The 17,359-nt window shown below is 43.0% G+C and overlaps 1 protein-coding gene across 2 annotated transcripts in view; it reads right to left on the reverse strand.

Annotated features, from left to right (window-relative positions):
* CTNNA2 (catenin alpha 2) overlaps positions 1-17,359 on the reverse strand; it is a 2,350,558-nt gene that overhangs the window by 215,595 nt on the left and 2,117,604 nt on the right. For both annotated transcript variants that reach the window (XM_029593361.1, XM_029593351.1), the window contains exon 13: positions 10,255-10,406. In XM_029593361.1, coding sequence (XP_029449221.1) covers positions 10,255-10,406 — 152 coding nt within the window. The remainder of the gene's footprint in view (positions 1-10,254; positions 10,407-17,359) is intronic.

Below are 17,359 nucleotides of genomic sequence, written 5' to 3' on the forward strand. Positions count from 1 at the left end.
TGCAAGCCCTGGAAAAAGGATTCAGTATACACTTTGGATTGGTGGTTCCAATAATGCCAACTTTATTAAACAAAACACAGGGGTATTCAAATAGCTCCTCAGGCTTCCACAGTAAAGAACTCCAGACAGCCACTAGTAAAATAAAACACTTTAGCAGTACCACAAACTGCTGAGCATAGGGAATATATCTCTGACCAAAAAAAACCCAGCACAATTTATCTGAGAAAATCAATCATTTGCTCAGTTGTGAGGCGAAGATAAATGACAAAACTTTGAAGGCAGCCTGTTTTCTTTGGTGGTGTTCCCATAACTTCTTAGAGAAACTCTTCACAAAAGAAGACAAGCCTTAAGCCTAAGAGCAGAGCATACGATTTACTCCCTCCATGAATAAATGTATTAGGGATGTGAATCGTTTTAGGACGATTAAAATTATCGTCCGATAATTTTAATATCGTCTTAAACCGTTATGAAACACAATACAATAGAGATTCTAACGATTTATCGTTATAAATCGTTAGAATCGTGAGCCGGCACACTAAAACCCCTAAAACCCACCCCCGACCCTTTAAATTAAATCCCCCACCCTCCCGAACCCCCCCCCCCAAATGACTTAAATAACCTGCGGGTCCAGCGGCGGTCCGGAACGGCAGCGGTCCGGAACGGGCTCCTGCTACTGAATCTTGTTGTCTTCAGCCGGCGCCATTTTCCAAAATGGCGCCGAAAAATGGCGGCGGCCATAGACGAACACGATTGGACGGCAGGAGGTCCTTCCGGACCCCTGCTGGACTTTTGGCAAGTCTTGTGGGGGTCAGGAGGCCCCCCCAAGCTGGCCAAAAGTTCCTGGAGGTCCAGCGGGGGTCAGGGAGCGATTTCCCGCCGCGAATCGTTTTCGTACGGAAAATGGCGCCGGCAGGAGATCGACTGCAGGAGGTCGTTCAGCGAGGGTTCCGGCGCCTCGCTGAACGACCTCCTGCAGTCGATCTCCTGCCGGCGCCATTTTCCGTACGAAAACGATTTGCGGCGGGAAATCGCTCCCTGACCCCCGCTGGACCTCCAGGAACTTTTGGCCAGCTTGGGGGGGGGCCTCCTGACCCCCACAAGACTTGCCAAAAGTCCAGCAGGGGTCCGGAAGGACCTCCTGCCGTCCAATCGTGTTCGTCTATGGCCGCCACCATTTTTCGGCGCCATTTTGGAAAATGGCGCCGGCTGAAGACAACAAGATTCAGTAGCAGGAGCCCGTTCCGGACCGCTGCCGTTCCGGACCACCGCTGGACCCGCAGGTTATTTAAGTCATTTGGGGGGGGGGGGTTCGGGAGGGTGGGGGATTTAATTTAAAGGGTCGGGGGTGGGTTTTAGGGGGTTTTAATGTGCTGGTTTTGCGATTTTACGTTTTTTTGATTTTTCACGATTTTTCACGATATTTTACCCCCCCAAACGGCAACAATACGATTCCCTCCCCCTCCCAGCCGAAATCGATCGTTAAGACGATCGAGGACACGATTCACATCCCTAAAATGTATGGCTTCTGCAAGTTTCTGCACCAGGGTGCGAGCAAAAGCGGCCATAAACTGTCCCAGTCAAAGAAGGGGAAACAAAAGGATCTCTGTTTCATTGCCTGTCTCACCTTCATATCAGCATTTGTCACTCTAAGACCTCACCCAGGCTTTAAAGGTACAATTCCTCTTTTATACTTTCCACCACTGAATCAATGCCAAAACATTGCTTTAGATGGGTAGAAGTTAAGTAAAAATTAAGTACAGGTTAATCATGGATCATAATTGTGACCTAAAGGTCACACTTGCAAGACTAGGGTCACAGAAGGGAAAAAGTAGATTACTCAGAAACCTTTGGGAAAATCAATCAAATTTTCAATCACAGATCTCAAGAAAATGCAAAGAAAATCGATAATCAATGGCAGATTGGCTGAGGATGTGCTTCATATTTTCTATGATTCCTTCTCAAATTTTGCTTTCAATTGCCATTTGCTTATAGAAAGGTTTTATGACCTACTTTGAGAAACCTTCACAAATATACTGAATTTGTTGAATTGTTTCATAAACGTCTTTCAGAAGTTTGCACAGTCCTGTTCATAAAATAACAATTTCTCCCAGTCTTTGTACGTGTTGAAAATAAGGTGGAAAGGAAGACAGAGAGCAAGGAAATTGGGACAATTTCAGATATAAATACAATTAACGAAGTCTTAACTTTCACGTACCAGTTCTCCCATTTGTATAGTACTAGATGCCAGAAATCAATATTTTCTACTTATTTACGGTAATGAAAAGTCCATAATTGTACCCTTCTACTATACCAGGGAGAGAGATTTTTGTGACTTATTTTAAAGATGGGCTGATTAGAGTTATTTGATCTGTGATCTACTAGGTAACTGGACATTGGATCATTTTTTTTAAATCTGTGAGTACCATTAGAAAGAGAGGGACAGAGATGGATATAATACTTTTATATGTTGCTATCTGCACATTCACTTCTTTTCTAATATTAACCTGTTCTTTAAGTCAAGATGAGGGCACTCAGTATTATAGGATAAATATATAATGAAAATGAGGTCATAACTGTTTCATTATAGTCTTTGCTATTGTTATAGATTCACCTTATTATGTCTACAAATCTTATCGGCAATTTACTGGCGGGGGGGGGGGGGAGAGATTTATTAAAACTTTTAGCCAAAAAGAACAAGGAGCAACATCGAATAATAATATTCAATTAACTGATCCCAAGTCCAAAATAAGGAAGAGAGACAATCTCTTATGCATTGAAGTGAACAACATAGTATATGTATTACTCATAAGTGTCCTATTTCCCAACGGATCAACCTTGCCAAGACACAAACATTTCTAAATCAGAGCTAGGATAATTTTGGACTAAAGTAAATTTTCATGAAGAAATGCTTTCAATTGATCAGGATGATAAAAAGCAATTTCACTACCCTGAAAATTGGTAATACACTTAGGACTTGATATTCAAAGCACTCTATGTATTTAAAACTCAGGTTTATGCACACAAATCATGCTTTAAAATCAATTAGGAGGGTTGATTGAGTAGAAGTATATTCAACACCTGATTCTGCATGCATTTTTACCCACTCTTGCAAGAGGTGCTCTAGGGAGCAGAGTCAGGGCAGGGAAAGGATTTATGAACATACTTTTGATTTTTGAAACTATATGCGTAAATTACAACCTGAAATATACAGTTGCTCCAAGAAGAGTATAATTTTCTGTGCATATGTCCACGCATGTACCGGTCAACCCACACATTTTCAAAATAGTCACAGACTTTAGCCCTTTGTGGACTATTTGAAAATTACCCTTTCTGAAGGAAAGTTCACAAAAAGAATGCTTCATTATTCATAATCTGTGACCATAGCTCCAGAAAACTCATTCTAGTAGCCTGATTAGGCCTTGAAAGATCAGGAAACATTTTGATTGCTTGTACAAAAAAATAGGGCTGTTACTTAGAAAAAGCTTCATATCCAAGTCTATTTCCATTTATAAGACAAATAATGATAAAAATTCCTCTGCTCATCATATCTTCCTCAGAAGTTTCTAAAAGGGCTGAGATGTCCAAGCTATCAAAAGAAGTAAGGGATTCTGTTACGTTCAGTCCTCACTTCTCGGCCCAGCCTGACCAAGTTGTTCTGGGAAGCTGGTGGAACGCCACTTGCACACCGCGGCAAGACATCACTAAATGCACGCAGCAGGACATTGCCGGTCTCGGAGCACCATGCCTCTTGTCTGTATTTAAAGGGACTGCAGCAGGAAATCCCCCACAGCCCCTACTGATGATGTCAGCATGAAGGCTCTATAAAGGGGCAATGCTCCAGTCTCAACTTGTCTCAGCAACAGGTCCAGCTACGTTATTATTGTGCATATTGCTTCTTCATACCAGCCTTGTCTTCAGTTCTTCATCAGCTTGACTCCAGACGTGCTCCTGCCTGTTCTTGTCCTTGTCTTCCTGCCTTGCCTATCCTTCCTTTGTTTCCTCCCTCAGACAGCCCTTTGGCTTGACCATTGCCAGAGCGGATACATCTAACCACCGCCTGCCTCTGGCCATTGCCTGGATCTCAGAAATGCTTGAGCACTACCTGCCTCTGACTCTAGCTGATATCAGACCTACTCTGCTGCCATCAGCAGAGTTCCAGCCTAAGCCCAGCCCACCCTGGCACCTAAAGGCTAAACCTGAGGGGAACGTGGGTTGATATAGGCTAGGGATGGCGAACTCCAGTCCTCGAGTGCCACAAACAGGCCAGGCTTTCAGGATATCTATAATGAATATGCATGAGAACGATTTGCATGCACTGCCTCCATTGTATGCAAACCTATCTCGTGCATATTCAGTGTGGATATCCAGAAAACATGGCATGTTTTTGGTACTTAAGGACTGGAGTTCGCTACCCCTGGTATAGATGAAGGCCCAGATTGGTCTCTGATTTGTCCAGGTCTGACTGTCTATGGTGAGAACCTGCAGGGCTCCTTCCTACAAGTAAAGCCAATCCTTCCTTGGCCCAAGGGTCCACATATGCAACAGGTTGCTGAAGCCAAGGACTAGGCAGACCTGACTGTGCTACATTTTTTATAGTTCTTTTATTGGATTTTATTGATTTTTTTTATATGATGTATTCATTTTTTATTTTATTTATGGTTTTATTGGAATCCACCATGATCTAAGGAATGTGTGGAAAACAATTTTTTTGTACATAAATAAATTAACATGATCCTAAGGTCCACCATAAAGTCCAGAAGTACTACAACCGAGTCATTGTCTCTACATAAAACATTGGCAGAAATCATCAGCTAGAGCCACCAAAACAGTCTCTGTATTGTGATTGCTTTTAAATCTTGATTGCATGGATCTAAAAGGTGAAAGCCACATGCAATGAAACACACTAACATTATATTTTGTGGAAATTTGGGTTTTTTTGTACATTAATGGCAATCCCAATGCATGCATAACTATTGATGTGAATTAACATATTTTAATGCACAGTAGACAGCAAAACTGGTATATAGGGGATAGTTTTCATACTACCTGCATAGTTGCAAAGGTCACAGATCTCTCCTTCATGGTTCTGATTGTAAAGAAGGATAATTTTCTAAATGATTTACATGTATAAACCATGATTTTATGTGCGTAAAAGGCCTTTTAAAATCCTTTGAAGATTGTGCTTGTAAAAGTACACAAAAAAGCAAGTTTTAGCATGTTCTTTTGTACACACTACAAAGAGGCTTCCTGAGGGGGAGGGGATTGAGTTTGGGATGGGGCCATGATTTGAGCATTCTGCTTTTTATTTTCAAAAGAATGCATGCAGATAAATAAATAAATAGAGATAGATAGATAGATAGATAGATAGATAGATAGATAGATAGATAGATAGATACAAAAGATCAGGTCATATGTATTATGTAATCATATAAGGTGCTCAATAAGCAACCAAAAAATATTCCAAAGGAATGGACAAAAGTGCACTAGTGTTGTTGATTTGATATTAATTAAAACAGAAATCTTTATTAATCATTAACAATTTTTTTTTAAATAAATGAACACCTTAATGTTAACAAATGTGGCACAAACAAAAAATCAGGTGACCCTTATAGAAATGAGTATTGATAAGTTATACTTGGATCAATTGCTGACTGTGCACTCCTATGGCATTAATGTTAATACATTTGTTGTCAACACTTGGCCATAATGGCACTATTACATATTTGAACCAGATGCAAATTCCACAGCATTGGGGCTTGGTAACTACAAACCAAACACCATGCTTTTCAAGTCTATAAGGGATATGGGACTCTTAGAAGATCAATTATGAAGAATATAAGGATTTTACAGGACTGTAAGCAAAATACTGTGGCTTGGGTGCGTATAGATAGAAATGGTCAGAGGCAAAAGGGAAGTGATATTACCCCATATACATCATTTGTGAAACCTCATTTGGAATGCTATATACAATTCTGGAGACTGCACCTTCAAAAGGATATAAACCAACTGGAATTAGTCTAAAACGTGACTTCTAAAATGGTCCATGCTCTTTGTTTTAAAGAATATGGGGACAGACAATAATCTGAGCATGAATACCCCAGAGGAAAGGTGGGATAGGAAATATGATAGAGGCATTTAAATATCTCCAAAGTATCAATGAACAGGAGTTGAGCCACTTTCAATGGAAGGAACCAGGAGTCATGGAATAAGTGTTGAAGAAGGTAGACTCAAAAGTAATCTAAGGAAATATTTCTTTACAGAGTTGGCAGTTGATTTATGGAACAGCCTCTGCATGGAGGTTGTGGAGACTAGAGCAGTATCTGAATTCACAAATGCATAGGATAAACACAGGACATCTCTGAGGGCGTAGTAGGGATTGTAAAGCTGAATTTGTGTTGATGGGTAATCTATATAAGATGTATGATTTTTTTTGACATCACATTTCTGTTTCTATGACCTCTGTGAACACACATAAATATCAGGGTAACAATTTTGAAATTAAATCTAGACAAGATCGGAGGCCAATGAACTTCAACTAAACCTGAAGACGCAAATAATAACTTTTAGGAACATAGATAATTAATTTAACTGCAGTATTCTATAAGATTTGAAGCATTTTAAGAAAAATTACAGGATACTAGATATCAGGAAGATTAAGGTGATGGTGATAGTTGTGAGCTGCTGGGGGTTAGGAAAGGGGGAATGAGGTCTGTTGAGGGTGGAAGGTAATTATTTTTACTCTGACAACTGGGACAGGAGGGGGCAGTGGTCTAAAATTTGTTGATTTTGAATAAACTTATCCAAATGTTTCAATGAGATAGCCTCCTTTTATCTCCTCCTAGAATCTAGTAGTATCTAAATTTGTTTGGATAGGGAGAAAACCGGGAATCTTCTTAAGGGTGATGTCCATTCTTAAGGAATTGGGAGGACTGGAACTTCCAAACTTTCAGATTTATCAGAAAATATTGCATTTGAAAAACATTATTGTTTTTTACAAGGATCCTGGAGATAAACATTTGTTTAAATTGGAGAAAGACTGAGCCATTGAGAGAGCTGGGTGTCTATCATCTTAGATGTCTTTAAGATTTAATTATATGTTGGAAATCAACATCCTTTTCTAGGACCCATTCTAGAAATTTGATACAAGGTGTTTTATAATAAGGTGATCTCATCTTCACCCACACAATTTTCACCATCGTGGGAGAATCCTGATTTTCCTAAACCCTTTATTAAGCAAAATGTTATTAATTAGTAGAGACTGGAACTTCCTATTGTAAGACAATTATTTGAAGATAGTGAAGTATTGTCTATTTACCAACTAACTAGGTTGAAGGGGGAGATTAATATCTCTGTTTTTCAATACCTGTAGGTTAAAGTATTGATATCTAGATTCTCTGTTAAAAAAGCATGTGGTAGGGAGCTTACAGCTTTTGAACAATTGGCCACAGATTCCTTTCAAGGAAAATGTTTAGCACCAACATATACCAATTATTAATGTCAACACTCAGCTTGTGGATAAGACAGAGTCTGAAAGGAAGAGATCAGGAAGGGGAAGTTGAGGGAATGCTGTGTGCAATGTATGTATTGCATAAAGCAGGGCCCAGCTCTCCATGCCCCACATGCCACTCATTAATTACCACATTCTGGACCTTATGCTAAAGCTAGAAATAAGAGTCATGCATGATTACACATATCAGGAAGGAGCTCCTACAGTTTAAGAACTAGTACTGTTGTGGCTTGTCTCTACAAGGTGCTGGTCTGGATCAGGCAGTGGTGAGTTTTCCAGGGCACACCTGACTGGGCCTGGAGACACACCGGTGTGCCATGATACATTGATTGGGAGATACTGCCCTAATGAACCAGGAACAATGTTGACAAGATTGTGGTGGCAGGGGTAAATTCTTATACATTTGGTAAACATATCCTAAAATACAATTATTTTGGTCTGAAATCCTGTCATGGATTTGTCACTTTATGGAAAGTAGGCTCCAAATTAGGAGCTACCACCTAGGAAAAAGATCTAGGCATCATAGTGGATAATACTTTGAAATTGTTGGCTCAGTGTGCTGTGGCAGTCAAAAAATGAAACAAAATATTAGGAATTATTAGGAAGGGAATGGTGAATAAAACATAAAATGTCATAATGCCTCTGCATTGGAACATGGTGAGACTGCACCTTGAATACTGTGTACAAGTCTCGTCACCGCAACTCAAAAAAGATATAGTTGCACTGGAGAAGGTACAGAGAAGGGCAACCAAAATGATAAAGGGCATGGAATGGCTCCCCTACGAGGAAAGGCTACAGTGGTTATGGCTGTTCAGCTTGGAGAAGAGACATCTGAGGGGGAACATGGTAGAGGTCTATAAAATCATCAGAGATCTAAAATGGGTAAATGTGAATCAGTTGTTTATTCCTTCGGATAATAGAAGGACTAGGGGGAACTCCATGAATTTAGCAAGTAGTACATTGAAAACAAATCAAAGAAAATGTTTTTTCACTTAATGCACAATTAAGGTCTAGAATTTGTTACCAGCGGATGTGGTTAGGGCAGTTAGTGTAGCTGGGTTTAAAAAAGGTTAGAATAAGTTTTTGGAGGACTATTAATCAAGTTGACTTAGGGAATAGTCACTGCTATTACTGTTTGAGTACCTGCTAGATACTTTTAACCTGGAATGGCCACTGTTGGGAACAGGATGCTGAGCTTGATGGACCCTTGGTCTGATTCAGTATGGCAACTTCTTATGTTCTTAGGTTACCTTTGGATATTCTGTTATCTTTCTTGGATTATATCTGAAGGCTCCATATAGTTAAGAGAGGAGGAATTAGCTTTGTTAGCCTCTTCTTAGTTGCTGGTAGATAGAATATGGTTTGTTTTGGAGATCGTCTTCTCCTTCTATTTTTGATTATTAAAATTACTCTGATGTGTTTATACATGGATATCATTGCCATTCAAATTATAGATTTTTTTCAAAATGTACCCAAGATCTGGAAACCTTTCTACATTAATGTTGGACCTTTATTTGCTATCATGTTGGATTCAATTTAATATGTTATCATTAGGTCAGTGGGGTTATAAGAGGTCCAAGATAGGGTTTTATTCTGGTTAGAGTATATAGCATTATAGTAATATTATTTACCATGGTTGATTTGGGTCAGTGGGCATGGAAAGATCCTAATAAGGGTCCCATACCTTTATATAGCAACCTCATAGTCAATTGTTGCTGTATTCCGTTCTGTACAAGCCTTCTGTTTTATCACTGGTTATTTCAACTCTATTGTATGAGTCTTAGGGCTAGATTTTCTCTTTGCATGGATCTGTGAATCGCGTGGCACTGGTGGGCGGAGGGCAAAGCGGGAGGCGGGCCTGTGAAAGCCGGCAGCCATTGCACCACTGCGGTGCGCTGGCTGCTGGCTTTTGCATCGAATAACTACAGTATAAAAGGTGTAGTTACTCGGCGTGAAACTGGCGGCGATAAGGGTCCTTACCTTTCGCCGCCAGCAATGTCTCCACAGCATCTGCCCCAGTGCCGCCCCGACTCTTCCTCTCCCGGGGCCAACTCTGCCCCGATTCCGCCCCAGTCACCCTATTGCGTGCAAAAATTCCCTTATCACCTGCGAAACTATTGAAAGTGACCCCCTTAATTTGTTGTTACTGTATTGTCATTTTTTTTTCACACAAAAGCTAATTGCCCTCACATTGTCAGATTTTTACTTCTTGATAAAAGTGCAAATGATTGCATGCGAGTTTTATTGACCACTTTTGAATTATTATATCTTTTGCCCAAGAATTTCATTTTTTGCAGCTTCTAGAAGTGAAACATTTCTTCAGCAGAGCATTGTATAAGCAACTTGGTCCAGAAACCACCAAGGAACCTTTGCCCAATTCCTAATTTTAGCTCAAAAAGTCCCACAATACTTTGGCACAACTTTGTGCTTGCATAATTTTTTCTTTCCAGCCTGAAAGTTGTAAGAAATTGAATCCTTAAGGAAAAGATAGACTTTCTTAACAATTTTCAAGGCTTGTAGATGTTTTACACATTAGCCCTTCTTTTATCCAAAACTTACATATGGTCTGTAGTGCATTGTCTTCCCAGTGTCTTTAAAATATGTAATTTTTATGTTTGTAATCCTACCAGCTTCTTTTTCAGGTAAGAACTCTTTATATAGATATCCTGACGGTCAGTTTTTTATCTTCTCTAACTTTCCTTTGCTTAACCTTCAACTTATTTTAATTCCTCAAATGTGTTACATACCCTGATCATCAGAACGGCTTTCCTGATGTCACGGACTCCATCATAAACCAAGCGGGAGGCATCAATGAATTCATTCTCCTCGAATGGCTGTGGGATGTTTGCGCTCAAAGCTTCAATGGCAACCTCAACTTGTTCGGCAAAACGTGGCATAACTAGATTACAACAAAATGAAAGGCAACACGATTATACACCTCTCCTGTATGCCTCTTCCTGGCCCTAGGCATAACAATTTTACAGCAGGCTTTTCTGTCACAGTTCCCGGACATGAGAAGAATAACTGACTAGTTTTGTGTTTGTCAGCTTGCACTGGTCTTTCTGTCACTCGTTCTTCTGAAGAGAATGAAGAAAATTGCCTCAAGTATTAACTAAGATTGTGTGATGGACAATTCAATATATTTTGGCAAACTGTGTTCACTTTATTTTAAAATGAGATAGGAACAATAGACAACAGTGAAGTCAGTCTTGGGCATTCAGAGGAATGGCTAGAAGAATGCATTTTAAAATCTACAAAGAACAATGCCAGCATCATGCAATATATAATGAGCCTATTACTAATCCCAGTCAAGGCTGATAAGAGCTCTGACAAACTGGAGAATCATTTACCACTCCAAACAAGTTATTCTTTTTTAAGCCACATAGTATAATATTGACCTTGGTTATTTTTATAATAAAGTTATCTTTCCTGTGTTTTGTGGTCACTAAGGGTTCACAAAGCTAAGATCAGAAGGATGCAAATTTATAGTGCCAAATCCACTTATTTCAGCCTAGATCTGAAATTACTAAACCAGTGTTTTTTTATGTGTCTAGGGTTCATTCACAGTTGGTAAGAATCTCAAGGCAGAGGTTTTAGCTGTAAATATGTAACAGTTTACAAGTTATAAAGGGAAAAACTCCTATGGTAGAGAGAATGATTTTGTAACAATATGGGTAACTTGTGGCAGCTACATGCATAAGATACACCACTTTTCAAAGCAAACTTATGAACATAGGGGCAGATTTTAAAAGATACGCGCGTGGCATACATTTGTGCGTGCAACCCGGCGCACACAAACGTACGCCCAATTTTATAACATGCGTGCGCAGCGACGCATGTGTTATAAAATCAGGGGTTGGCGTGCACAAGGGGTGCACACTAGTGCACACTAGTGCACCTTGTGCGCGCTGAGCCCAAGGGGAGACCAGCTGTCTTTCCCTGTTCCCTCCGAGGCCGCTATGAAATCAGAGCGGCCTAGGAGACAATTTTTCTTTCTCCCCCCACCTTCCCCTCCCTTCCCCTATCTGTCCCGCCTCCCAGCCTGAAACCCCTCCCGTACCTTTTTCTCACAAGTTATTGCGTGCGCCGGCCAACTGCTCCCATGCGATCCCTTGGCCCAGCGGCCTTGCAGAGGCCTCTGGCCATGTCCCCACCCTGCCCCTGGACTGCCCCACCACGCCCCCACCCTGCCCCCGGACCACACACTTTTTCAAGCCCCAGGACTTACACACGTCCCGGGGCTTTCCTCGCGCCACCGTACCTTTTGAAAATAGGCCTGGCGCGCGTAACCCTTTGAAAATCTGCCTCATAGGTTTGCACCGAATATTATGTGAAATAATGCACACAAACTCACCCATACAAAGCTATACCTGCTCTTTGCAGAGAGTAACTTGAGCAAATTAATTAATATGCATACATTTTAAAATAAAATATATGTAAATCCAAACTTCTCCCAATGCCACCCCTCTCCCGAATGTCTACTTTTTGTGAACATGAAAGTATGTGGAAATTGAGTTATGCATACATGCTGGGGTAGATTTTATAAATTTACGCGTGCGTATACTTTTGTTCGTGCACCAGGTGCGAACAAAAGTACGCTGGATTTTATAAGATACGCGCGTAGCCGCGCGTTTCTTATAAAATCCGAGGTCAGCGCATGCAAGGAGGTGCACATTTGTTAAACCTGCACGCACCGAGCCCGGCGTGCGCTGTCTGTTCCCTCCGCCTCCCCTCACCTTCACCTCCCTTCCCCTACTTTACCCCCCCCCCCAGCCCTATCTAAACCCCCCCCCCACCTTTGTTGGCAGATTTACGCCTGCTTTCAGCAGGCGTAAATCTGCGCGTGCCAGCAGGCTGCTGGCACGCCATCACCCGACCCGGGGGCTGGTCCGGAGGCCTCGACCACGCCCCCGGGCCGGCACCACGCCCCTGGTCCTGCCCCGAACCGCCCCCTGACCCCCAGACACACCCCCGGACACGCCCCCTCCCGCCCCTTTTACGAAGCCCCGGGACTTACGCGCATCCCGGGGTTATGCCTGCGTCGGCCCCCTATGCAAAATAGGTGCGCCGGTGTGCAATTGCCCTGCGTGCGTAAATCCGGCTGGATTTATGCGCGCAGGGCTTTTAAAATCCGGGCCATTATGGGTAGTACATTTGTGCAGAGTACATTTGTGCACGCTACCCGGTGCACACAAATGTACACCCGATTTTATAACATGCGCGTGCTGCTGTGAGCATGTTATAAAATCCGGGGTTGGCGCGCACAAGGGGGTGCATACTTGTGCACCTTGCGCACGCCGAGCCCTAGGGGAGCCCCGATGGCTTTCCACGTTCCCTCCAAGGCTGAAATCGGAGCAGCCTCGGAGGGAACTTTCCTTCTGCCCCCCCCACCTTCCCCTCCCTTCTCCTATCTAACCCACCCCCCAGCCCTATCTAAATCCCCCCACCTTGTTTTAATTATTTACGCCTGCCTCTGGCAGGCGTATCTTGCCTGCGCCGGCCAGCTGCCTGGGCGCCATCCCCCGGCACAACCGCTGTGCCGGAGGCCTCGGTCCTGCCCCCGGACTGCCCCCAGACTGGCACCATGCCCACGACCCCGCCCCCTTCCCACCCCTTTTTCAAAGCCCTGGGACTTACGCGCGTCTTGGGGCTTGCGCGTGCCGCTGAGTCTATGCAAAATAGGCTCAGTGCGCACAGAAGCAGGTTTTCGGGGTTACACGTGTAAGTTACAAAGAGCAGGTAAGTTATGCGCGTAACCCTTTGACAATCTGCCCCTATGTGTACAAACCTGGGCAATTATATAACAAGTAATTTTAATTTACATGGATAATCCCATGTTTTGTGCATGTAAAAGACTTTAAAAATTACACCCTAAATTGTAAATATTTTTTTTCTCTTTCTTGGCTTATTACTTCACAACTCTACCTGGTATCATCCTTATTTCTATCTTGCCTGCATCTATTTATGTCTTTTTCTTTTCTATTCAACAATACCATTTTTTGTTTTCTTATTACTATTTATCTGCTGTTGTCATTCTTTCTTTCTCTCTCTCTCTTTCTCTCATCTACACGTTCACTCTTCTTTGTTGTACCAACTTCCAGTGTGGGCAAAGTTTTCAATCCAAAGACTCAGAGGCAGCAATATCCTACAAATAAACACAACTGAATTGTTTTTATTAGGCAACCATGTTCATTTATGAATTCTAATTTTTTAGTTCTCATGAATTATCACAAGTAGCACTCTGACCTTAGAGTAAACATGTCTTTAGAAGGGAAAGGATTCACTAAATATAAAATAGGTAGACTCTAGAGAAAGATACTGATCAAGGACCATGGAGTAGTGAGAGTGAAAGTAAAATACATATTCACATATCTGAGGGAATAAAAAAAATGCATAAAATGTAAATATTTTTTCCATGGAAAGAAAGTTATAGAACAAGGTGCTATGATATGAGGCTTGCAGGGAAATAGGCTCAGAAGTATATGAACTCATTTCTTCACAGGAGGGGTAGAGAATTTATAGAACAATCTCATAATGGAGATGGAAGAAAAAAACTTGTATTAGAAGTCAAAAAGGATGGGACATGAACTAAAAAGCTTGTGGCAATTTTCAAATAGCTCTCCTAGGTGTAAAGTCTGCAGATACTTGACCTGGTACCTAATTTTCAAATGGAAAGTAGACACAAGTCCTTACAAAATTGTCCATGTGTGAAAAGGACTTGTGGACTTTGCATCTGCTTTCTCTGTGAGCAGTTTTTGACTAAGAAAAAATGTAACATAGATTGGAAAATCAAATCTATGTATTTTGTTTTCTAATTCCACTGAATAACAGCTAAATGTACTCTTGATTCTTCTATGCATATTGAGGCAGGCAATTTTGAAGCAGGGCAATCTAGGCAGACTAAGGGGTACATTTAAAAAAAAAAGTACGAGCGCGTACTTTTGTTTGTGCACCAGCCGCAAACAAAAGTATGCCGAATTTCAATAGATATCCTTCTAATAGCTCCGGAAAACTGTATTCCGCTCAATCCCCCAATTTCTTCCCAACTCTCCATAACATCTATTGACCACATACCACATGTAAGAGACCTTGGTGTGCTGCTCGACAATCAACTCAATTTAAACAAATTTGTAAACACCACTAGAGATGTGAATCGTCTCCTCGATCGTCTTAACGATCGATTTCGGCTGGGAGGGGGAGGGAATCGTATCGTCGCCGTTTGGGTGTTTAGAGTATCGTGAAAATCGTTAAAATCGTGAACCGGCACACTAAAACCCCCTAAAACCCACCCCCGACCCTTTAAATTAAATCCCCCACCCTCCCGAACCCCCCCTCAAATGCCTTAAATTACCTGGGGGTCCAGCGGCAGTCCGTAGCTAAATCGGGGGAAGGGGGAGGGCAGGAAAACCGGCACACTAAAACACCCTAAAACCCACCCCCGACCCTTTAAATTAAATCCCCCACCCTCCTGAACCCCCCCCCCCAAATACCTTAAATTACCTGGTGGTCCAGCGGTGGTCCGGAACTGGTCTCCTGCAATTGAATCGTGTTGTCTTCAGCCGGCGCCATTCTGCGCCGCCATTTTGCAAAATGGCGGTGCAAAATGGCGGCGGCTATAGACCAACACGATTTGACTGCAGGAGGTCGTTCCAGACCCCCGCTGGACTTTTGGCAAGTCTTGTGGGGGTCAGGAGGCCCCCCCAACCTGGCCAAAAGTCCCTGGGGGTCCAGCGGGGGTCCGGGAGCGATCTCCTGCCGCGAATCATTTTCCGTACGGAAAATGGCGCCGGCAGGAGATCGACTGCAGGAGGTCGTTCAGCCGGGGTTCGGCGGGGGTTCCGGACCCCGGCTGAACGACCTCCTGCAGTCGATCTCCTGCCGGCGCCATTTTCCGTATGGAAAACGATTTGCGGCAGGAGATCGCTCCCGGATCCCCGCTGGACCCCCAGGGACTTTTGGCCAGCTTGGGGGGGCCTCCTGACCCCCACAAGACTTGCCAAAAGTCCAGCGGGGGTCCAGAACGACCTCCTGCAGTCGAATTGTGTTGGTCTATGGCCGCCGCCATTTTGCGCCGCCATTTTGCAAAATGGCGGCGCAGAATGGCGCCGGCTGAAGACAACACGATTCAATTGCAGGAGACCGTTCCGGACCGCCGCTGGACCCTCAGGTAATTTAAGGCATTTGGGGGGGGGGGTTCGGGAGGGATGGGGGATTTAATTTAAAGGGTCGGGGGTGGGTTTTAGGGTGTTTTAGTGTGCCGGTTTTCCTGCCCTCCCCCTTCCCCCGATTTACGATTTTTTGACGATAAATCGGGGGAATTGGTATTGTATCGTGGCCCTAACGATTTTTGACGATTTAAAATATATCGGACGATATTTTAAATCGTCAAAAAACGATTCACATCCCTAAACACCACCACCAAGGAATGCTTTTTTAAATTACAAGTATTAAAAAAACTAAAACCACTCCTGCACCTCCGAGATTTCCGCTTTGGTACTACAATCTATCATCCTCCCGAAACTGGATTACTGCAACTCACTCCTTCTGGGACTACCCGCTAACACAATCAAACTACTTCAGATGGTCCAGAACGCTACGGCCAGAATCCTCACAAACACCAACAAACGGGATCACATCACTCCTATCCTTCAGAACCTTCACTGGCTGCCAATTAAATTCAGGATACTCTTTAAAGCCCTCATGATGATCCACAAGGCTTTACACAACATCTCCCCCCTCAACCTAACCTACCAACTTCAGCCACACACTTCCAATAGACCCATCAGAAGAGCGTACAAGAACATGCTATACACTCAGCCGGCCAAAACCTCACTAAGGAAACGCGCCCTCTCCACAGCTGGTCCTCCACTTTGGAACTCGCTCCCACCGGACCTCCACCAAGAACTCTGCCCTTTGGTATTCAAAAAGAAATTTAAAACATGGCTATTCAGCCAGGCATTCCCTGAGAGCTAAGGTCCGATGAATGTTGCTTCATAGACGTTGCTCCACTTATTCCACTGTAAATATGTTTTGAATTGTACTAATTATGTCAGCTAGTCATGTTTTTAAATGCATGCCACTTGTTCACTGTAAGTTCACTTCAACCTTGTTCCAATGTACCCGCCCCTGAGGCGACAGTTCAGTTCTCTGTAAACCGGTGCGATATGTATTCTATACAGGAACATCGGTATAGAAACATTAAAAATAAATATATAAATAAATAAATAGATACACATATAGCCGCATGTATCTTTTAAAATCCGGGGTCAGCGTGCACAAGGGGGTGCACATTTGTGCACCTTGCGAGCGCCAAGCCCTGCGCGCACTGCCCATTCCCTTCCGCCTCCCCCCACCTTCCCTTCCCTTCCCCTATCTAACCCACCCCCCAGCCCTCCCTAAATCCCCCTCCTAACCTTTATCCTGGAAGTTATGCCTGCCTCCGGGCAGTCGTAACTTGTGCACGCCAAATGTTTGCGGGCGCTGCAGGCCCCGACACGCCCCTGGATTGCAACCACGCCCCCGATCTGACACCAAGTCCCCTAAACACGCCCCTTTTTTCAAGCCCCATGACAAACGCACGTCCCGGGGCTTGCGCGTGCTGCCGAGCCTATGCAAAATAGGCTCGGCACGCGTAGGGGCAGATTTCCTCAGGTTACGCGCGTATCTTATGAACGTAGCCTTTGAAAATCTGCCCATAATTTTTTTTTCCTATCCATATTGCTTTGAAAATTGTTCTTCCCTAACAGTAGTAAAGCAATGGCAAAGTCAAAGATCAAATAAGATTAGCAGACTTGCAGCAGGTAGAGAAAATAGTTAGATGAAATGGGCCAAACAATCATTATCTGATCAGAA

This window comes from Rhinatrema bivittatum, chromosome 1, assembly GCF_901001135.1.
Source record: "Rhinatrema bivittatum chromosome 1, aRhiBiv1.1, whole genome shotgun sequence".
NCBI lineage: Eukaryota > Metazoa > Chordata > Amphibia > Gymnophiona > Rhinatrematidae > Rhinatrema > Rhinatrema bivittatum.